This window comes from Onychomys torridus, chromosome 4 (genome assembly GCF_903995425.1).
Source record: "Onychomys torridus chromosome 4, mOncTor1.1, whole genome shotgun sequence".
Classification (NCBI taxonomy): domain Eukaryota; kingdom Metazoa; phylum Chordata; class Mammalia; order Rodentia; family Cricetidae; genus Onychomys; species Onychomys torridus.
This window is the reverse complement of record NC_050446.1, coordinates 79,006,436-79,030,702: the sequence shown is the minus strand read 5'-3', so window position 1 is coordinate 79,030,702 and position 24,267 is coordinate 79,006,436. Positions and strand designations below refer to the sequence as shown.

At 45.7% G+C, this 24,267-nt stretch overlaps 1 protein-coding gene across 6 annotated transcripts in view; it reads left to right on the top strand.

The window, feature by feature from the left end:
• Kiaa1549l (KIAA1549 like) overlaps positions 1-24,267 on the top strand; it is a 256,671-nt gene that overhangs the window by 125,144 nt on the left and 107,260 nt on the right. For 2 of the 6 annotated variants that reach the window (XM_036184491.1, XM_036184490.1), the window contains exons 2-4: positions 20,560-20,904; positions 22,123-23,109; positions 23,499-24,113. In XM_036184491.1, coding sequence (XP_036040384.1) covers positions 20,560-20,904; positions 22,123-23,109; positions 23,499-24,113 — 1,947 coding nt within the window. The remainder of the gene's footprint in view (positions 1-20,559; positions 20,905-22,122; positions 23,110-23,498; positions 24,114-24,267) is intronic. The other 4 variants (XM_036184495.1, XM_036184494.1, XM_036184493.1 and 1 more) reach the window with 3 other exon arrangements.

Below are 24,267 nucleotides of genomic sequence, written 5' to 3'. Positions count from 1 at the left end.
AAAGAGGAAAGAGCAGGGTCCCACAGTCAACTCCTTTGGGCTTCTCTGGGTTAAGCAGCACTTTTGTTTACCACAGACTTCTCTGAGCCTTTGTGTGCTTGTGTGCTTTGTGAATCTCCCCTCAGAGATTTCCTAAATTGTTTCGAATAGAGAAGCCTTTCTTCCCCTCCAATGTACTCATTGTCAGTCGTAGAGAATGCCGAGTTGTCTGGGGTCCTCGAATCCAGGAGGCTTCTTTTCCTTTCAGTATAACAAAATACTCAGAGACACAAAATGAGTGAGAGCGTCTCACCTGCCCTCTCCCAGTGTAAGTGGCTCAGGGCTGGAGTTCCACATGACAGCCTGTGGGGACATTAGGGGTCAGAGTGTGGTCCTAAGTATACTGCAAAGCCTTGCATTCTCAGTGTGTACATGTGCATTTGTGCATATGCTTGTGTATGTTCCTGTGCTGGCTACCATGAACTTTGCAAAAATTTTGTTATTTGAGATGTTACTATTATTGACTAATTTATTTAATACACATGTAATAGTCATGTAATTGCATGAACATGCATAGATTTCTGTTTATAGCTACAATATCCTATACCCTCCAACTCTGCATTTTTTGCTTGATGGTGTACAGTTTATAAGGTCTTTGAAATCAGGGGCTTGCTTGTGTAAATAAGGGAACTTTAGGTGGAAAGACCTATGCAGATGCATTACAATCTCATTCATCTTAAGGATGCTGGAGAGGATTGGCGCTGGAGCTCAGAATGCCCTGGGCTCCATCCCCAGCATCACACAACATGAGGTGTGGTAGTACAGACCTCTAAACCCAACCCTTGGGGAGGTAGAGGCATGAGGATCAGGAGCAAGGCCAGCCTCTGCCACACAGAGTTTAAGGCCAGCCTGGGATAGAACGTCTCAAAAAAAAAAAAAAAAAAAGAAAAAGGAAAAAGAAAAGAATGGTAAGTGCATGGATTTCTGAGGGGCTCTTTGGGAGCTGACGGGCAGAATCACCGTGAGAGGTGGGAAGATTCCAGAGTGGATAGGAAAAGCTGGCAGTAGCAGCGTGAGTGTAAGAAGGGTCACTGTTCAGGGAAAGTGTGTCCCCCGGACCTCTTACTTACACTTTTTGATGATCACAGCAACATTTACTGATCATGACAGTATTTATTAACTGTTGGCCATATACCAGGCTATGCTAATGGATTAGTACCTTTAAGCTTCTTGAGGCTGATATAATCAGCCACATCTTCAAAGGACATAGGCACCAAGGGGTCAGGTGACGCACCTCAGTTAATATAGCTGGAATAAAGTGGCTGGACTGGGAACCCTGGGCTATGACATCTGGCCACCTTCATGTGAGGATCATAGATGATTGTTCTACATGTCAGAGGATAGATAATAATAAATGGTTGAGATGATTGAACGAGCGGAGAATGGTGATGCACATTTGTAATTCCAGCACTCAGGAAACTTCGGCAGGAAGATTGTGAGTTTAACCGGCCTGGGCTCCATAGTGGCACTTGGTCTCAAAAGAACAATGCCATGGTTTGAATGTAATGTCTTCCATAGGTGTGTGTGCTTGAACAGTTGGTCCCTAGTGGGGTGCTGCTTGGAAGGTGTGTGGAGCCTACTGGAAGAAGTGGGCTAACGGTCACTGGTGCTCTATGTACCCACCTGAGATGGTGATGAAGAAACCTCAGGAAAAGAGGCTATTATTTACAGTACTGAGAACTGATAAGCCATTTACGTTACAGCTGTTAGGATGGTTAACCAAATGGTAATGCTGTGGCTTTGGGGAATAATATACACCCCCTTCAATATGGAACAATGCTTTCAATGTGTTCACAGTGAAGAAGACTGTGGGGCTGGATGTGATCACAGTCTGGAGAGTAACCCAGTGCCTTTCCAAGAACGACGTCAGGAAGTACGATTCTCACTGTCTGAAACACAGTTTCGCGGTGTGGCGGTGTGTGTGTGTGTGTGTGTGTGTGTGTGTGTGTGTGTGTGTGTGCAATGTGCTGGGGATGAGGGAGGAATGAGACCCTTTGCTTTCTTCTACCTGCCTGTCATCAATACTTTCTGCCATGATCATCAAGTTAGTTACCTTTCTCATCTCTGTGACCGAAATGCCAGACAGAAGCAATTTAGGGAAAGGAAGATTTATTGGCTTCCAGTATTCAAGTGTACAGTGGTGGCCATGGTATAATATGTATGGTACCAAGAGGCAAAGAAAACAACTTGGAACCAGATAGGTCAATAAAACAATTGAGGCCCACTCTCTGTGACCTCATTCCACTGACCAGGCCCCAGCCCAAATGGTCTACAACCTCTCAAATCAGAGCCACTAGCTGGGCCAAGTGTTCAAAGACATGGGCCTGTAGGGTCATTTCCCATTTAAACCATAGCAATCATATGAGCCCAGGGGAAAGCAAAATCATATTACTCTTCTAATGGGGGTATCTGTGGGGAAGGGCCAGCTTATTTTAAAAGCCATTTCACAAATGATTTAAAAGCAATCAAGTTTTTAAAACAGAAAATAGCTGTGGAAGAGCTTTGAAAGTTAAAATGCTTCTGTTGATTCCGTCAACAGAGCCTTCTCTTTTGCTGGCATCCCTTCAAGCAATGGCAATCTGATTCTATTAACTGGTGCATTTTGTTTTAAAAAGCCTCAAGGGGAATCATCTGGGGCAGGAAGATTCCAGGCGCCAAACTTTAGAACATAGGCTCCTCAAGAGGATTTGCAAAGCACATAAATGGGTGTCAGTGTGGGCTGGACGCTCCAGCAAAGTGGGAGCTTGTAATCCATTTCGTTGGGCCTTGTGGGAATGGCCAGATGGTCTAGCTAAAATGAACAGGTCTCTGTGATTTAGAGTTGTGCTGGGTAATGCTTGCTGAACCAGCACCCTGGCAAGACACAACATCAAACTTGGAAGAAAGTGGCAGTGGCTGTGTGGGTTCCGTCTGCTTAGGTCACTCTGGGAGGCTAGAGCACTCCCAAAACCCAGACACGGAATAAAGATCACCCTTGCTTGGTCTTGCGGTGCAGAGAGCCTGGGAGCTGGAGTCCGAGTGTGTGAGTTTCATGGGTGACAGCGAGACTCTGTGACTACCGCCAGCCCAGCACTTGAACTCTGAGCCTTGGTTTTCTCTCCTGTGATGGTGTTTGTCATCTACCTCACAAATACCTGTGCTGATTTGTTTTGTCAACTTGACACAAACCTAGACATAAATGGGAAGAGGGAATCCTCACTGAAAAAATGTCCCTATCCAGCTGGCTTGTAGGCAAGTCTGTAGGAGATTGTCTTGATTAGTGATTGAAGAGGGGGGGCAGACCCTCACTGAAGGCAGTGCCATCCCTGGGCTTTGGAAGAAGTATGCTGAGCAACCATGAGGAGCAAGCCTGTAAGCAGTGTTGTTCTGTGGCCTCTGCTTCAGTTCCTGCCTCCAGGTTTCTTTCTTTTTTTCATATTTAATATTTTAATTAAAAATAGTTTTTTTCATACAATCGATTCTGATTATGGTTTCTCTGCCCCCAACTCCTCCCAGATCCTCTCTACATTCTTGCCCACCAAGATCCACACCCTTTCTTGCTCTCTCTCTCTCTCTCTCTCTCTCTCTCTCTCTCTCTCTCATTAGAGAACAGGCTTCTAAAATAATAATAAAATAAGTAAACCAACTGGAATAGGACAAACAAAACAACAAACAGAAAACAAAGAGCCAAGGAAAAAGCATAAGAAACACTTGTCAACACAAGAGATATGCACATTCTCAAACAAAGAAATCCCATAAAAACACAAAAACGGAAATCATAATATATAAGCAAAAGAGCTGTAAGGTTAAAGAGAGAGAGAGAGAGAGAGAGAGAGAGAGAGAGAGAGAGAGAGAGAGAGAAGGAAGGAAGGGAAGGAAGGAAGGAAGGAAGGAAGGAAGCCCAGACAAAGCATTATGGGACAAAAGCCCTCCAAAAACAACATTGAGTTTGTTTTGTGTTGGCCATCTACTGCTGGGCATGGGGCCTGCTCTGAAGTGTAGTTTATATACCTAGTGAGACTCCATTGAAGAAAACCAGTTTTTCCTTTGCAAGTGTTTAACAATTGGAGCTAGCTTCTGGGTTAGGGATGAGAATTGTGTCCACCTGTCCTTTCAACACTGCAGCTTCCAGGTTTCAGCTTGGAGGCCTTCCTCTGGTTTCTCTGCATGCTGAACCACAGCTGTAAACTGGAATGCAGCCTTTCTAAGTCGCTTTGGGTTCTGGTGCTTTATCTCAGCCAGAGGAGCCCTAACTAAGATGGGTACCATGAGGAACATGGTGAGTTGATGGATATGTAAACACAAAGGGATACACAGCTACACAGCCATGTGGGGTTCTGATAGAACATGAGTCACAGGCATTTCTGAGTTTTGTCAGACATCTAAGTCCTCTGAAGAAGTGTCTGAGTATCCATGACTATCCTGGTCCCACCAAAGAAAGGTAATAATAATAACATTGCTAACACTAGCCAGTGTCTTCTAAAAATGATATCTAATACATTTTAGAATTTACTTATTGTTTGAGAATTCCATATGTATATTCCATGTGTTTTGATCAAATGTTCTCGCTTGTTCCCTCTCCTCCAGCTCATCCCACACCCAGCTTCCACTTAACCCTCCCAACTTCATGTGTTCTGTTCTTATTTTATTTTAGTTTTATTTATTCTCTCCTACATTGCATCCTGACCACAGTTACCCCTCCATCCCTGTCCCCACACCCCAACTTCCCCACTCCCTCAGATCCACTCCCTTCAGAAAAGAGCAGGTATCCCCAGGCTATCAGCCATGATAGAACACAATAAGACTAGGCACAGACCCTTATATCAAAGCTGCGTGAAACAAGCCAGTAGGAGGAGAAAGGTCCCAAGGGTAGGGGAAAGAGTCAGACACACCCCCTTATCCCTCTCAACTTTACATGCTCTGTGTTTAACCCATTGAATCTGCTTAGTGCTGCAGTAGGCCCACAGGTGTAGGGCCATGCACTGGACCATGGACAGCTCTGCTGGAGCCACATTCCTAGAGAAAATTGACCCTCCCTCCCCCAGTGGCCATCAACTGCCAATAGCACATCAGCTAGGGGTGGGGCTTTGTGGGCCCCTCCCACACTCCTGCTGCAAATGCCACTGGCTTACCATATGCATGTTTTGTGTATGCAGCCAGCAGACAATGTGAGTCTTGCACCTGTCACGGTCGGAAAAAACTGTTTTATAGCACTTACCTTTACAATCTTTCTTCTCCTGCAATCATTCTTTGGGAGGAAGGTGTGTGAGATAGCGTGCCCATTCAGGGCTGAGCACACCTCAGCCTCCTATTCTCTGTTATCCAGCCAGTTAAGTCTCGGAGAAGCAGCATTGCTTGAGCATTGTGTGTCAGGCACTGTTCTAAGGGTGTCCCAAGTATCGCTGCATCTTACCTCAGAGGCTTTCCTGAGATGGGCACTACAATTACGCTCCTTCCTCAGGTGAGAAGATCAAGGTACAGAGAAGTTAGAAGTAAGTTGCTCAAGGTCCTACAGTTAGCAAACTGAAGGGCAGGGTATGCAGGCAGCGTGATTGTAGGGTTTATAGGAAGCAACAGGCATTTTTTTTTTTTTTTCTGAACTGTAGAAGAAGTGTGTTGTGACTCTTTACTCTTTGGTTGACTTCATTTCCCACATAAGGAGCTGGCGGTGGTTAGGTTTGTTTCTCAGGTGGTGTAACTGAGTGCTTAATGTGGAGGGTAAGTCTCATGTTTGTGGATGGTTAGGATCACAGCTGGGCTGGCCAGGGAAGATTTTCCACTCCCTGGTGCTTCCAGCACTCAAAGAAAGATAGCCCACGGATGGGGAAAGGACCACAGCTCTGTCTAGCTTGCAACAGCAATTTTGAGCAAGTCAGGAAGCAGACCAGGGCAGTGCTGAGCCTGAATGGATGGACATATCTGAAGAACAGGCTCAGTTTTGGAAACAAAGGTCTCTGCGGTGAAACCAGCCAGAATCAGGACAGCAGTTAAGAGGACACATTACTCTTGCAGAGAACCCAAGTTTGATTCCTAGCATCCCTGTCAAGTGGCTCACAACGACCTATAACTCCAGCTCCAGGGGGACTCCACACCTCTGGCAACCTTAAATACCAACACTCACATGTACATACTCAGACCTAGACACAGATACACACACACCTCTGTCCCTCGGGTCTTAGGTCTGAATCCGTGTCCTGATTCTGGCTAGCACCTAACTTATTTTTTAAAATAAAGAATATTCCATGCATATCTATCTGTCTGTCTATCTATCTATCTATCTATCTATCTATCTATCTATCATCATCATCATCATATCATCATCATCAACTTATGTGTATGAGTGTTTGCCTGAATGTATGTCTGTGTATCATTTATATATCTGGTGCCCATGAAGGTCAGAATATAGGGTCAGATTTCCTGGAACTGGAGTTATAGGTGGTTGTGAGCTGCCACATGGTGATAGGAACCAAACCCAAGTCCTTTGAAAGAGCAGCAAGTGCTTTTAACCATTGAGTCATCTCTCTAGACTCCACCTCTTTTTTTTTTTTTTTTTTTTAAACAGAGTCTCTCACTGAACCTAGAACTTCCTGTTTTGGCTGCACTGGCTTGCCAGCCAGTTCCCACCAGTGTCCTTCTATAGCAGGAGAAAGGCCTCTCCTGAACAGGGTCTTTCACCGAACCTGGAACTCCCCTTTTTGGCTATTCTGGCTGGCCAGCCAGTTCCCAGCTGTGTCCTCCTATAGCACTGAGGTTACAGGAGCACATTTTCAAGCCCAGATTTTACCTAGTTACTGGGGACCCCAACTCTGGTCTCCCTGCTTGTGCTACCAACACTTCACCTACTAGGCACGTGCCCATTCCCCAGACCTTGCATTTCAGCCACTAGTCAGTGATAGGCTGTGTATCCAAACTTGGTGTTCTCTTAGCTCCTTTTTCTTAGGTTTCACCATATGAATGAACTACTTCCCCAAAACTTTTAGTTCAAGTCCACATTTAACTCTCATGAGGATGGTCTTTCTTCACTGAATACCCTTTGAAGAAGCTTGAAATATGTGCACACAAATTGTCCATCAAGTAGGGTTTTGTGAACACCCATTCTTGTTTCCTTGTGATGAAAAGACGACTCTAACTTTTTTGTCATCTGGCTTCCTTCCGTTCTCATACCCAACACAAGTCAGTTTCTCCTATCTTTCCTCACCCAACACCTCTATAGCTCCTAGCACTTGAGTTACCCCTTTGGAACTCTGTAGATTCTTACTGCCTTTATTGAAAACACATACACTCACAACTCATACACACACTCATATTCTCACACACTCATACATGCGTACACTCACCCACACACAATATCAATGGGAGTTCACTGAGGAAAACTAATAAGGTTGTATTACTAGAATGACCCGCTATTTTCTTCCCTTTAAAAATGGAGTTCAGACATAAGAAGTCATTCCATCTCACTACAACATCCTAATCTATTTGCTGCTGTAGCCATGTGTCTACTCTGCAAAACCCTTGTTTACTTCCGGTCCCAAGTGCTATTTTAGACTTCTCATTCCACAACTCACTGCCTGTGATATTCCAACAGATGTATTAACTGATTTTTGTCCTATCTTGAAACCATCCTTCATGCTACCATTCAGTCATGATATCCTGTGCCTACCTCATCTACCTGCGCTCCTATTTATCATATAGTTCTCCATAGCTCCTTACTTGCTGTGGAATAATCCTCTTGTACACTATAAAGATTTGTCACTTGAAGTGGTTTAATAAAATGCTGATTGGTGGGGCTGGAGAGATGGCTCAGAGGTTAAGAGCACTGGTTGTTCTTCCAGAGGTCCTGAGTTCAATCCCCAGCACCTACATGATGCTCACAACCATCTGTAATGAGATCCAGTGCCCTCTTCTGGCATGCAGGCAGAACACTGTATACATAATAACTAAATAAATCTTTTTTAAAAATTGTTTTAAATGCTGATTGGCCAGTAGCCAGGCAGGAAGCATAGGTGGAGCAGCCAAACTAAGAATCCTGGGAAGAGGTAGGATGGAGTCAGGCATTGCCAGCCAGATGCAGAGGAAGGAAGATGAGAATGTCATCCAGAGAAAAAGTACCAAGTCAGATGGCTAAACATAGATAAGAATTATGGGTTAATTTAAGTGTAAGAATTAAGCTAGTAACAAGTCTGAGCTACCAGCTGGGCATTTACAATTAACATAAGCCTCTGTGTGGTAATTTGGGAAGCAGCTGCTGGGTATTTGGGAGTTGCTGGCAGGACATACACTTCCACCTACACTTCCTACTTGGATTAGGTTTTTTTCTTTCTTTTTCCTCCCCTCTTTCTTTTTTAGACAGAGTCTTACCATGTCTAGCACTCAGCTTTCCAAGTGAAGGGATTTCAGGCATGGCTACTACACATGTCCCTGTATTGGTTTTCTATTGCAATGTAATAAATTGCCACAAACATCATGGCTCAGTGTGAACTACCATTATCTCACAGCCTCTGCAGGTCATCTGACTAGGAGAAGCCTCACTGACCCAGTTCACCATGGTCTTCTGCACAGGCTTCCTGGCTGTAATTATGGTGCTGGCCAGCCTTGTGGACATCTGGAGGCATGCCTGGGGAAGAATTCACATGCAAACTCACTTGGGTTTGTTGGCACCTTTTACCTGTGGCTGCCTCACTGAGGGCTCGGCTTCTTTACAGTTGTCAGCACAGAGGCCAGCCATTCATGGTCCCTTGTGACTGCCTAGAGGCCGCCTAAGTCTGCCACAAGGACTCACATAATGTAACTCATTGCCTCATGAAGCCATAGTGAGAGAAGGAGTCTGCTAGGGTATTGGTATCCTAGATAATGGCATTATATTCCTTGCCTTTTCTGATGTTTAGATGTAAGTCCCAGTCCCTCTTGTTTTCTATGAGGGATATCACAAAAGGAGTGACCACCAGGAGACCATCATGATGGCCGCCTTGGAGCTGGTCAGACACATCACTTGCAGCAAACTTTCATCTCACTGTCTTCCTTTGTGTGTGTCTTAAGCTTTCTACAACTTGTCTCTAAATTTACCTCTCTCCTCTTGTTTATTTATTTTTGAGATAGTGTCTCATTTAGCTTAGACTTAATATGTAGTCAAGGCTGGTCTTGAACTCCTCATTTCCTGCATCCACATCTCGAGTTCTAGAATCATAGGTGTGTGCCACCATACCCAGCTGTTTGTCTTTACTAATAAATACCATCTATTTCTCATTTCTACCTTAGAAATTTTCTCCTGGGCTGGGGAGATGGTTCCATGGTTAAAAAACAAATGCATGCTGGTCAAGTGTGAGGACCAGAGTTTGGATCCCGGGAACTCGTGTAAATGCCTGGTGGGGGTGGTGGCCCACAACCTGCAATTCTAGCCTCAGAGGGTAGAGACGGGATTCCTAGAGCAAGCTGGCTAAGCAAGACTAGCCATGTCAGTGAGCTCTGGGTTCGAGGGAGAGTCCTATCTTGATGAGTAAGGTGGAAAAGTCAATAAAGATAATTCCTGACACCAACATAGGCCTCCACATGCACAGGCACACATGCAACACACACACACACACACACACACACACACACACACACACACACACACACACACCAGGGAAAGTTGAAAAAAGAACATTTCTTCCGTTTGTAGGTTTTATAAGAAAAAACTTCAATTAATATATTTACTTAATTAGCAAAGACATCATGCTAAAAACTACAATTATTTTGAAATGAAAGATTTCTATTTTTTTTTTTTTATGGTTCCTTGATCCTGTCAAGAATCTACTAAAAGACAGAGCATCCCAGTTCCTAGAAAGGAAGGACACAATCCTGTATGCACTATGCTGGTGATTATTGCTGCCAGTACCCCACCCTTCACTCTGTGCTGAGGACACCCACTTTAACACACTTATGATTTGGGAATTCAGTGCACAATGGAGACAGTTTGTGTTTGCTTCATGATGCACTGTGTGGAAAGACTTGCACATCTGTAGAGACTTAATTTCTGAGGTCAGAATGATCCAGAGGCTTTTATCACGTGGGCTGTCTGGGCTGAGGTGCCAGAAGAGTGGATTGAGTCTGGAATGCCATCTCCCTGTGGCATGGGCTGCTCAGAGTGCCTCCCAGGTTCCAGGACAGAGGGAAACTTCCCAAGGACCCAGCTGTAGCTGTGTGGCCTTTTATGACAGAGCTTCCAAAGCTGTGTGGCATTACTTGGCCATACTCTAGTTGGCAGAGCAAACTCAAGTCTACTCAGATTCAAAGGGGGAGGAAAAAGCCTCCCACTCAGAGCCATAAAAGAAAAATTGCAGCCATTAACAGGACTGCCGCATGCATAAGTACAAATGTGTTTAGGGAAATACTGGAATCCTGAATTCTAAAGACCGAGAGGGACCCCAAAGGACTCCATTTCCATCCCTCGCTCCGGTCAACTTTCTCTGAAGCTTTCCCTCTGTCCTCTGCATGGACCTCTGCTGTCCACTCTTTCCAGTTTGTTCCTCAAGCCACAGACAGAGTGATTCTTCCCAAACATGGGTTTGCTTCCCAACATTCCCTCCTCCCCAGCCCTCTCCATCCAACTGAAACCCACAAAGCTCCAATGATCCAGTCAACACCCACTTCTGAGGTTTGGTTTCGTGCTGTCCACCCTCACTCTTCGAGCTAGGGCTATTGGCTACCATCTTTATTCTTTCTCATTTTATTTTATTTTATTTTATTATTTTATTTTATTTTATTTTATTTTATTTTATTTTATTTTATTTTATTTTATTTTATTTTATTTTATTTTATTTTATATGTATGGGTGTTTTGCCTGGGTGTATGCCTGAGTATTATGTGTGCACACTGCCAGAGGAGGCTGTAAGGTCCCCCAGGCCTGGGATTAGAGATGGTTGTGAGCCACCATGTGGGTGCTGGGAATTGAAATTGGGTCCTCAGGCAGAACAGCCAGTGCTCTTAACCACTGAGCCATCTGTCCAGCCCCAATTCCTTGTATTCTTAATTGTGTTTCCTGCCACAGGGTCTTTGCATATATTTGTTCCTCTATAAGGATTACTTTACCTTCCCCTCTTTGGTTCCTGCTACTTGTTTTTTTAGTGGTGTTCTTCCCCACTTCTTTGGTCAAGCCATACACTTATTGCCTTCTCTTAAGGAGTGTGCATCTACAGTCTATAGCTTCATCTTTACACTTGTGAGAATGTCAACTTTACATCCATATCTCCTATAGAGCAGTAAATTCCATGAAGCCAGAGGCTGTACATGCTTTTTTCCTACAAGACATTGTTTACATGTAGCAGACATTTGCAGGGGAGCATAAAGGAGGGGGGAGGAGGGAAGAGGTGAAGGAGGGAAGGTACCTTCAGGTACTTGTAGTAGTGATGAGCTCACTAACTTAAACTAGCTCATTGTGCTTTCCATGGTTTTATTAATTAGAGAAATCTCTCTTTTATTATTAAGCTATAATCTCTTCCCCCTGGTCCTAGCTCTGTTGTTAAATAATACATCCAAAAAGTTTTCCCATGGCTGATCAGATGGCTTATGGGTAAAGGCTCTTACTGCCGAGTCTGATGATCTGGGTTTGATCCCCAGAATCCACGTGGTGGAAAGAGAGAACTGACTCTCCCAAGCTGTCTTCTGTCCTCCACATGTGTGCTGTGCTACACACACACACACACACACACACACACACACACACACACACACACACGACTGTTTGAGAAAAGCTTTCCCACATGCATTAGGGAGATTCTGACCCCCGTCAATGAGTCTTTTTTAAATGTTTCTAAAAGCATTTATACAGTAGAGAAAGATAAAATGAGTCCCTGAGGTCAATGGCAGGTACAAACACTCACCAACACACCCCTTGAGGTTCTAGTCATGGGGAGTTTGGTATTTTACTCAAGATCATATCTTCATCCTCAGAGTCAAGCACAGTCTGCAGCTGTTTAGTGACACTGATACTTCTTTAGGGTGCTATGATTTGACACTCATGAAGTCCTGAGTGTCACTGGGGATCTCAGTGCAGGCAGATGAGAACCCTTCTTTACAAGATGCTTTCCTCTTTACAAGGTAAGGTCTCCACCAAGATGATGTGCCTTAGAACATAGCTTCCACTTAAATGTGAATTTAGGGGTCTGACGAAGTAGCTCAGCTCTTAACACTTGCTGCTCTTGCAGAGGACCTGAGTTGGGTTCCCAACACCCACATGGCAGCTCACAGCAACCTGTAATTCCAGTTCCAGAGGTTTTGACGCCCTTGTCTGGCTTCCTCAGGCACTGCATGCACACGGTGCACATAGATATATCCAGACAAAACATGTGTGTACATGTAAGATAAAATAATAAATCTTTTAAATTTAATAGATATATGAAAACTTAAAGGTTGTATATGTTAATTGGATGCCACATCTTGTTTTGATGCATAGATACATTGCAAAAGTAGGTTGAAGTCATCTACTAAATATTTATCATTCCTTTGTGGTGAAACACACAAAGTCCACTCTGGTAGCTTTTGTTACATGTACAACACGTTAATGTTAGCTCTGGTCAGTGTACTGTGCAGCAGCACACCAAAACATTCTGCTTCTGTCTAATCCTAACTTAGTGCCACTGACCAGCCTCTTCCCATCCCTCCCAACTCCTATTCTCCCCGGCTTCTTGTAACCAGCATTCTAACCTCATCTTCTGTAGTCTGTACCTGTTACTTTTTGTTTACTTATTGTGCGTGTGGCGGGGTTCGTGCATGGCATGGTATGTGTGTGGAAGGCAGAGGGCAAATTTGGGGAGTTGGTTCTTTCCTTCTACACGCGGTTTCCAGGGATCAGCCTTAAGTGATCAGGCTTGGAAGCAAGTGCCTTAAGCCCCTGAGCCTCTGCGGTGCTTGGAATGAGAGTGGCCCCCAGAGGCTCGCATTTTTGAATACTTGCTCCCTGGTCGGTGGAACTATTTGGGAGGGATTAAGAGATGTGGCCTCGTTGGTGGAGGTGTGCCACTGAGGGCAGGCTTGGAGGTTTACAAGCCCACACTTTCCCCAGTTAGCTTTCTCCGTCCTGTGCTTGCATGGTAAGATGTGAGCTCTCAGCTCCTGCTCCAGTGCCTTGCCTGCCTGCCTACCTCCCTGTCTGCCTGCTGCCATGCTCTCTGCCATGATGCTCTCACACTCTAATTAACCCTTTGAAACTGTAAGTCCCAAATAATCTCTTCTTCCATACATCACCTTGGTCATGGTGTCTTGTAGCACGAATCTTAAAGAGTCTTATTAATAAAATCAAGCCTGGAGCCAGGTACTGGGGTCAATGCTGGAAGATCAGAGAGACAGAACAAGCCACAGCTTCCTCACCTTGCCAGTTCCTCAGCTGATCCTGTTTCCTCAGACTGGATGCCTCTCAGCTGAACAGTGCTGCTCCAAAGCCTAAAAGCTTAACCAGCCAAAAGCTTCTAGTTTCTGGTCTTCACGCCTTATATATCTTTTCTGCTTTCTGCCATCACTCCCTGGGATTAAAGGCTCACTTTCTGGGATTAAAGGCATAGTCATCATGCTTGGCTGTATCCTTGAACACACAGAGATCCAGGTAGATCTCTGCCTCTGGAATGCTAGGATTAAAGGTGTGTGCTACCACTGCTTATCCTCATGTTTAATATTGTGGCTGTTCTGTCTCTGACCCCAGATAAGTTTATTAGAGTGCACAATATTTTGGGGAACACACTACCACCACAGTGTCTCATCACAGCAATAGAACTGCACCCACGACTGTCACCTTACTAGCCCCCATGTCAGTTTATTAATGTGATACTCACATGTCATCTTGACTGAGCAGTACAGAGAACAGTGGATTTGATCCTAGCTCAGTCTTAGAATTTTAATTTAATGTTTTATTTCTAAATCACCATATAAAATAATAGGTTCCCTTTTGACACCTTCACACATACTGTCTGGTTGATCCTCTTTTCTCTGCCCCTCCTGCCCCATCTCCCTGCCACACCCTTCTGTCCCCACTATTCCCCTTCCCACCCCATGTCACATGTTTTCTATTGCCTCCCCCTCCCTTATTTAAAGCCTCTTTCCCCCCTCATGGGCGCCTTTCTAGGTCCATGACCTCCACCCACCCTGATCCCACATACATATAGACATAAACAGATCAGAAGCTAGGATCTATGTATGGGAGTGGGCATGTGATATTTGTGTTGCCTGGTTACCTGTTGCCTGGGTTACCTCTCTTAACATTGCATTTTCCAGTTCCACATGTTTTTCTGTACATTTCATTTTTTCATTACAGTTGAATAATTATTATCCGATCATCTGTTGATGGACATCTAAGCTGTGTTGATTTCCTTGCTGCTGTGACTTCAGCAGTAATGGACATGGATGGACAAGTGTCTCAGTGATAGGGTGTAGAGGTCCTTTGGTTGTATGCCCATGAATTGGGTTGTATGGTGGGTCGTATGATGGTTCTAGTTTTTGTTTTGATAAATATCCATGTTGATTTATATAGTGGCCTTGCCAGTCTATACTCCCACCAACAGTGAATAGGGGTTTCTATTTCCTCACATCTTTGCAGAGTTTTTAAATGATGGTCATTCTGCCTGTGGTGAGACAGAATCTCTAAGTAGTTTTAATTTATATTTACCTGACAGTTAGATTTTGGGCTTTAAAACAATTATTAATGGGATATTTGCATTTCTTCTTTCTAGATGTGTTTAGCTCATTGGCCCATTTATTGACTGGCAGTTTCATTTTGTGGCATTTAATTTTTGCAGTTCTTTAGAGACTCTAGATGCATTATCCAGAAGGAACAGGCCTAGATCTAGACTGTCTGAAGCATGACTGGCTTCCTCTCACTCTTTCTGTCCCCTCTGCTGACACTTTCCTTTGCTGTGTAGAGCTTTTCTGTCTCGAGCTATAGAGCTTGCCAGTTCTTGAACTATTTCTTGTGTAAGTGTTGCAGCTCAGATAGAAAGGTGTCCTGGCAGCTGGAAGCCAAGGAATACCACAAAGTCACACCGTGCAATAAACCTCACACAAGAGATTTATTGGAAGGGGAAAAACCAGGAGGGTGGCTGCCTCTGCTCGAGTCAAAAACAGCAGCAAACTGAATAGGACAGAGGGCTTATAGAGAGCTTCTTGGGAAGTGGGTGAAACATTTCAGGATGGAGCTTTCCAGGGTGGATATTGGTGGGGGTTCATATCCAGAGATTGAGCTTTTTGCTCTGCAGGGTCCAGCAGTTAGGGAAGTTAGAGTATTCTGTGGATGGAACCTGGCAGTGAGAGGTCCTCAGTAGGATCTTGTGCTACTGGGGTTCTGTTCAGGAAGTCCTTGCCTATACTTAATCCATTTCTTTGTTCTTTTCCTAAGATTTATATCCATTTAAAAATGTGTATTTCACACACACACACACACACACACACACCATACATGTGTTTGCAGGTGCTCATGGAGGTCAGAAAAGAACATAGAATCTCTTGGAACTGGAGTTACAGGCTGTTGTGGACCACCTGGTGTGGGTGCTGGAAACTGAATTTGGGTTCTCTGAAAGAGCATCAAGCACTCTTAATCAGGAGCCATCGTTCTAACCTCCTCACCCATTTCTTAAAATGCAGCCTATGATGTTGGTCATCATCAAGGAGGAGGAAATAGGTGTCAGAGAACGGTTAGAAGGCTCTAGAAGTATGGGTTCTGTTCTCCTGCTATGTAATAGGCAATTGAATGTTTATGTCAGTACTTGGGGCCTATAGATTATATACAGATATGAATTTCAATGTATGAAATAGTTCCTGGTTTAAGAATGGCAGAATTTTTACTGCAGGCTAAGCTTTGTCTTAGCAGCTTGAATTTCTTCAAGCTCATGATGAACTTCAGTCAGCTCCTCCTACACAGAAAGTACATTACTTTCAAAGAGAGTTTCCCACCCTATTTCTGCATAAGGAAGTTTTGGACACAGACAAGCCCATGCATGTACTCTTAGTCTGTGTCTTTGTTTACCAACAATTTCAGTTAGCTGACATGTCTTTGACACACTGTTCTCTGTAGTTCTTCATACCAATTATCTTCTGCATGTGTATCACTTGCTAATCAGTGAGCATGGCTTCCTCCTCAGCTTTATGTATGTCACTGGTAGTTTTTTTTTTAAACTTACTGTATTCTGAAGTCAAATGTGCTTGAGAAATATCCCACACATATTCTAAGAGTTGAATACTAAGAAATAAAGTTGAATTAAAACATGACATTTGGAGATAGCAAGACAGCTCAGAGGATAAATGGGATCACCAACTACCCTGATAACTCAAGTTTGATCCCCGGAAATGACTCCCCAAAGCAGTCATTTGGCCTCTAGATGCCCACCATGTTAGATCAACACTCATACCTGTGTGCACAGACACATATCGTTGGGCTCAAATTGTCAGGCTTGATGTCACCTACCTTCATCTGCTGAGACCTCTCACTGGCCCAGAAAGTGATCTCTGGAATGTCTCCCTTCAGCATTTAAATGTCTTACCCAGAAGCCACACTTGGTAGTTTTGTTTATAACTCATTAGTGGGAGCTAGTCACATGGTGTTAGCCCATCATCGTGGTATTTTAAGAAGTTCATTCATAAAGCTTCATGATGTCATGTGCTCAGAAGGAGAGAGGTAGCACTAATGAGTGTCACACCAGAGCACAGCAGATGGCACGTCTCAAAACCGTTCATAGATGCCGCCTTCCCCATGCATTGGGGATTGTGTGGGAGAATAGAATGTGGGAAACCCTGCATTCCAGTCAGAAGAAACAACTCCACTATAGGTCATCGTTCTTACTTTAGCCTGGGGTTTTTCATCAGCCTCCTTTGGTTGTGTCAGTGACCCTCACATGACCTCCTAGCATCCATTCCTCCCCCCCCCCCATTTGCAACATGTTTGTGAGAGAACATCTTACTAGAAGCAAAAGCTGCTTGCCCTAAGCATCCTTCTTGGTCACGAGGCTATGTCTTTGAAACAAGATGAGTTTGTTTTAACTCAGGAATCAGACTAATGCTTGAATCTGTTTCGATAAAAGGACACAGGGATCCTATATAGATTTCACCTGACATCCAAATCCTTGAAGAAAAAAAAAAAAAAGGATTCTAAAATAAACTATAACAAACAGCAAACTGACTTAGATAGATACTCTGTTCACTCACATGCATCACCAGACACAGTTGGTTGTAAGTAAACACAATGCTGGCCATGGAGGACAAAACGTGAATGCTGAGTTAGTATGTGCCTTCCATGCGAGACTGCAGCTGGTTGGAAGAACACCTCAGGTCGTATGTGGTAACACTGAAGCACAATTTCCACTGTAAACCATGAAGCGGGTCCCAAGAAGAGCAGGGACCTCAGTACAGTGCTGTGTGGACTTTAGTGGCCTGGAACCATGTGTCTCCTGGTGCTGTTGTCTGTGGAAGGTGGGTTTACCCGGCTGAGCCACAAGGAGCTTTGGGTCCTGCGGGTAGTGGTCACAGAATCCTGACATGGCTATAAGAAGCCAATCAGCTTAGGGTTGCTTCCTCAGAAGACATTGGTCTCCTTGGAGAATGTAACAGCATCTCATTGAGGATGGAGGCAGTGTGGGCTTATACCCTGATAAATCCTAAACATGACTTGAGGCCAATTTCTTATATCTGAATCCCTATAATGGGACATTTTTTAAAAACAAGAATACAGGGCTGATGTGGTGTTATTTTATTTGTGCTGAAATATGATATTTTACTTGTATGTTAATAAATAAAGTTTGCCTGGAGGTCAGAGGTCATAGCCAGCCATAAACAGAAGTCAAGCTGTGGTAGCACATGCCCTTAATCCGATCACATGGCAGGCAGAGTCTCTATGTGTTCAAGGACACAGCCAAGTATGGTGACTCAGGCCTTTAATCCAAATACCAACCATAGAGACCTGGAGGTCTGTATAAACAGGCAGTGACGAGGAAGTGAGGTGGCTGGGTTAAGAGCCAAGGAGAAGGCAGAACAGCAAGGCAATGAAGGCTCAGGATAGACCAGAAGAGGCGTTCTCTCTGGGGAAGCGATGGCGGTGTGGTGAGCTAAGGTTAGCTGGTGGCTCTCACTGTTTCTCTGATCTCTACAGCACTCACCCCTGTATTTGGCTCTGTGTTTCTTATTTAATAAGACTGTTTAGAAATTCGTCTACATGCTAAAGAGATCGTTCAGAGGTTAAGATCACTTTTGCTCTTCCAGAGGACCAAGGCTCAATTTCTCAGACCCACATAGTGGTTCACAACCATCTGTAACTCCAGTTCCAGGGGATCTGACACCTTCTTCTATGAGCACCAGATAGGCATGTGGTATACATGGATACAAGCAGGCAAAACACCTGTACATATAAGTAAAATAAAACAAAAATAATTTGAATTTTTTATTAAAAAAGAACACAAAGAATGAAAAGGAAAATGCCCATGTGTTCTTATTCAGAGAGAAAAACTCCATCTGCCCTTACTTTCCCAAGTCTCACAAGAAGAAATTAGAAAAGCCATTCAGAAGACAATTACTACTTAGCTTTTGTCATGGAGAGGGTGTTGCTTATCCTCAGCACTTTCATGTTGTAAGACTTTCTCCAGTTGTTCACGTTTTTGGTTGGCAGAATACAGTGTGGGAGAAAGGCAACCTGGAGATGCAGTCTAGGAAGGAGGAGCCCTGTACCCCCACCTGCTTCTGCACTCCTGTAGCAGAGGGTGTCCTCTCTGTGGGCCACTGCACCTCTTACATTAAACAGACAAGCCCAGGCTGTAATCAGAGCTTATTTGTTGAGTGGTTTTCTACACAGAGAGCCCGTCCCTGCACCTCCATGAGTTTATTTGCTCCTCACAGCAGCTAAGTGGAATAGTTCACTGTGCCTGTTGTCCTTATATATGCAACAGAGGCCAGAGACGCATGCTCAACTCTGGGAGGCTGAGGATATTGATCAGCCAGAGTTCCTGAATTCCTAATAAATGGTTCTATCAAATGGCTCCAGTATTTTAGCTAAGAATGAAGAAAGATCTACAAATACCATTCCTTTCATTTAAAACTCTTAAAGCCTCAGGCCCGAGGAGACAGCTCAGCTGGTAAAGTCCTTGCCCCTGAAGCATGAGGAACTAACTGAGTTTGCTCTCCAGAGGCCAGTAAAAAGCTAAACAAGCTCCTGAGTGCTTGTAATCCCAGCATGGGGGAAGTGGAGACAGGGGCATGACTCCCTGGAGTCCTCAGGCCAGCTAGCCTAGCTTAGTTAGCAAGTTCCAGGTCCCAGTGAGAGATCTCATCTCAAAGAACTGTGGGCAGCTCTTGAGAAACAAACGGCACCAAAGAGTGATGTCTGACCTTCACATGCACAGATACCCTTACACGCATCAGTGTAGACATGCACATGCACACACACACACACACACACACACACACACACACACACACGGGTGCTGAGAAGAGAAAGGAGAGAAATATTAGCTAAGGACACTTAGCTACCTTTTGAACCATCAACCCAGAGCAGCCAGTAAGGGAGCATCATAGAGCAGGACGAGCGCCATCTTACATTTCCATCTCCCCCACCCCCTTTCCTGCGTGTGCCAAGGCCTCCTCACCTTTACTGGGGTGTCACACATTGTGCTTTCAGTCTCAGCAGGTGCTTCTAGTGACACCAGGCCTTTGAGAAGTGTCTCCTGTCCTAGGTAGGGTATGAATAATTTTTCCTTTTGAAATAACCTAATGTGAAAGAAATCACTTCTGCTCCTTGACACAGCATGAACAAAGAACCAGGAATCCTTTTAAATCTAAGAGGAATGCATTTCATTGAAGTCATTTTTCCTTGAGATATTTCCTTGGAGATGATTTCCTTGAGATGTATTAGGGGGCCTGAAGAACACATTCATGGAAGCTGGTCCTTCTTCAGTCCTGTGCATTTTGTATTCTTGGCTCAGATCTATTTTGGTGTCATTTGCTAGCTGCAGGCAACCACATCTGTCTGCTTTTTGTGGCCTTTTAAGCCTGGGAAGAAATAGAAAAAAAAATAATGTTGCTCAAAAATCCCTTCATCTGCCAGGCCTGATTGATACATGCCTTTAATCCCAGCACCAGGAGGCAGAAACAGGCAAATCTCTGTGAGTTATGTGCACAGTGAGACCCTGTCTCAAAAAAAAAAAAAAATCTTTTGGCTGGGTGGTGGTGGCACACGCTTTTAATCCCAGCACTCAGGAGGCAGAGCCAGGTGGATCTCTGTGAGTTCGAGGCCAGCCTGGTCTACAGAGAGATCTAGGACAGGTACCAAAATACACAGAGAAACCCTGTCTCGAAAAACCAAAAACCAACAAAAAACTTCCTTTATCAAAGACTGATTTTTATAGCAGTGCCCTGTGGGTTCTCTGCAACCCACACTTGTACTTACTTAGTTCCTTGTTTGAATTGTTTCACGAAGGTTCTATGATCAGTGGAAGGGCTCTGTGGCCAGGCAGGCCTGTCTTGCCTGCTCCTTGTCTCCGGCACCTGCCCACTGCAGCCACATCCCCATCCCATGCCTCACGAGGATGCTTTCTTTCACAGGGACAGACAGTCTACAGATCCATGTCACTCCAACCTCAGAGTCCTTTCCTCTCGGGAAATTGTTACCGATGTCACCAACATGGCCTTTCTTGGAAGCCAAGTCTTCCTCGGCAGCAGACAGATTTAAGAATGTTCTGGGGCAGCCTCCTGACAACACCAGCTTGCCGCAGCTCTCCCAGACACCTCTGCCCAAGGCACAGCGCAGGACCAGGGCTCATGTGGACTTCTCTTCGTCCCTTTACCAAGGAAGTGGACACAGCGCCTCCCTGGATCTTGCCAAGGACTCCACTGAGACTGTGGTCTACACAAGACCTGAAGGGGGAGGAGAAGGAGCGGCCGTGTCAGGTTTGCCTCACACCAGCATGCTGCCCCCATTGCCCACAGCCCCCTCAGCCACCTTGAGCGCCACCTCCCCATCACAGCCTCTGGTGGGGACTCTCTCCCTTTCCAAGCATCCCTTGAGGTCAGACAGCCTTCCACTTCTCACTCCAGCGGCATCATCTTCATGGGCCCCCGGTTCACCTCATTCCATCCCCACTCCTAAGCCTATAGAGCATTCCACCAAAGTGCCTTTGTCTCCCCAAATCACACCAGCTCATTCTTCTTCAGGTCAGAGCCCAGTTACTGTCCTAAACCCATTTTCTCACAAAACGAACCATTTTCCACCCAGAAATGTCCGGACTTTCATAGGGACCCTTCCTCTAGACTTTTCTAGATCCTCAACGATGCAGTACTCTGAGCTGTCCCCATCAGGGAGTCCCCCCCGCTCAGCAGGTTCCCCCACTCCTGGGGTTCTGAGCTCCATGGCAGAACTGGACCACCTGTCTCTCCCTTCCCTAGCCTCTGGAGGCCTTCCAGGTGGAAGCTCCTCATGGTCCATGTTGGAAGAGGCTTCGGGTTCTGCATCCACCCAGCCAGTCCACACAGCGGGGGCTGTCCGAGGGCACAATGGGGTATCATGGCCGATTAATTTGAGCACAGTGGCAGCAAGCGATGAGGCTTGGCCTCTACATTTCCAGACTGCAGAGTCAGTGATGAGCAGCAGAGAGCTAGCCCCTGTTCCTCCTGCAAATAGCACCACCAACTGGCCACATTTGTCAGAAGCGCCGGAGAATTCCAGGAAGCCCACCTTCCCCCCAGAAAACACCCCTTCCTCTTTGCTGGCTCCTGTGCCTCTCACTACACCCAGTCAAGGGCAAACAGTCCCTTCTGAGGCCTCTCCTGGATCACCACTGAAGGGGACAGGTGCCCCTCACCCCCTGCTTACGGTCCTCCAGCCCACTAGAGATTATGCCTCCCTAGCCCCTGTGCCGGAGGCATCCACTCCCCAGGAAGATGGCCATGATGAATACCTTCCAGGTGCAGCCACACACCTCCTCTCAAGCAAAGGTCCTAATCTTCCTCCCACAATTTGGACATTTCCTCAGCAAAAAGAGGACAGGGTGACAGCCATTTTCGGGGAAAATGAAAAGGCAAATGGGACCATTCCTCTGTGGGCCCTTTCAACTAAAGAGGCTTCAAGTGTCCTCGCAGTGAATGAATTCACCTCTGATTTTAACACAGGTGGTATTTCTTCTCTCATCAAGACAGCACTAAGAACAGACCTCTATCCTTCAGGGTCGCCGCCATCATCCATGCTTGCCACACAAGCCCCTCAGGCAGGTTCTCCCGGCTCTTCCAGCACCAAGCTGGAGACTCTCACAGCTGTGGAAAGCCTGTCTGCACTGCCAGCTTCTGCTTCCAAACAGGTGACAGCACTTCCCTCCTCCACTGATGGCAATGATTTCCCAACAATGGGAAGCAAGAGAAAGCCAGCGGCCGCAGATGTTTTCTGGAGCTCTCTTTCAGCAGAAACTGCATCCCTCTCCACACAATCGACACTATCTGGCTCTCCGTGGCAAACGGATCATGATTTAAACACTCACGCAATTAACTCCATGAGTCGGGAACCTCATCCAGCTTCAGCGACTTTTCCTGGTGGTACAACTTCAGCTGCCAATGTGATAGAATCTCAGAATTTCAAAGAGACTGCTGGGCAGTTGGTAACTACAGACAGCTCTAACTTCCAGGGTCTAGTCTTCGGTCAAAGTGGCAATCAGCCCCTCCAACCATCGGAAGGGGCCATAGTTGAAAGCCATACAGACCTCTGGCTCACAAGCAAGCATCCCAGAGACTCTGACACAACGATCATTGATAATTACCCACCCACAAGTCAGCATTCTATGGCACAGCTGCCTCTCCGGCCAGCCCATCCTCTGTGGCCAACCTGGCCAAGTTTAGCTTCTGCAGCTAGCTTGCAGCAAATGCTTTCAGATGGAACAGACACAGATTCACAAATTTCCAGTGACATCTATCTATCACCTGGAAAAAATGACTCCCCGCAATTCCAGAGTGTCCTGGAATATCATTCATCTTCGGACTCACCTTCTATATCAACTGGTGCCTTTTCCAGGACCTCCTCCAAAGGGCTGCGAACTTCTCGGCGCCCCAAGAAATGGACAGGTGCAGCCACTAATGCAGGTAGTTTGTTTCCTGGTACCCAAAAAACAGGTATGACTGCTTTTACGGCCAAAGCATCTTCAAGCTCAACACAGATGCCCAGCTTTGCTTTGAAGCAGCCTGCCTCCCTCGTTCAGTAGTGAGGGACAGCTCCAGACAGGCATGCCGCTGACCCTCCCTGCCTACTTGAGTTTTTTTGAAAGTATTCAGAATGTATGTCCTTGTTATCAACAACCATGGCTTTTGCTGTAAGGGGCATTCTCGTTATGGCTAATTGACTTAATGAACCTAAGGTTGTTTCGCCTGAGCTCCCCCGCTGCGAGCCTAGAGTGTAGAGACTTCTTACACTAGCAAGCTCACAACTGACATCCCTTCATCATCAGGACAGCGATGTGTGCCTCCCAGGCCAATGACAAACTTTTCCTTTTCTCTCTTTGCAGTGGGAACCTCCGTGTCACCCAAGGGAGAATCGACAGCGGCTGCCACCGCCCCCACCACCACCACCCTGTTTCTGAGGAAGTCAAGCCCAGCAGCGTTGCCAGCAGCCCTCACTGCTAAGGGCACTGGCAGTGGCAGCAGCAGTTCAGCCAAGAGCAGTCTGACCACAGCTCTAGCTAAAAATGTCACCCACAAGGCAGCATCAAGCCCAAAGGTGACAGCAGGGACATTCCACACTGCCTTCCCATTCACACCAACCTACATGCTTGCCCGGACAGCACACAGCATGGGCACGCATACGGCCACGCAAGGGGCCACGGGCTCTGCTTCAGGCCTGTTGTCCACAACACACCTCCCCAAGAAATCACAAGCCATGCACACTGGCCTCCCTAATCCCACCAGGCCAGACACACCCAGAGCATCCACGACCCGCCCACTGACAATCACAGCTGCATTGACATCCATTACAGCATCAGTAAAGGCCACGAGACTGCCATCTTTGCAGACAGGAAACACAGATGCTGCTTTTCCAGCTGTGTCTACAGCAGTGGTCACGACTGGCAGAGTGGTATCCAACTTGGACTGTCAGATGTCCCACAGGCTCCTAGTGAAGACAGGTGAGCTGCCACTGTCTTCTTGGTCTGAGGACATGGGGCGGGGAGGGGGGCATCCTGACCTCAGCAATTTGATAGAATAAGTTCTCTTAGATCAGTACTTGTCAATCAGGAGTGCTCTTACCCTCCCTTTCTGAGGGGGCATTAGGCCACGTCT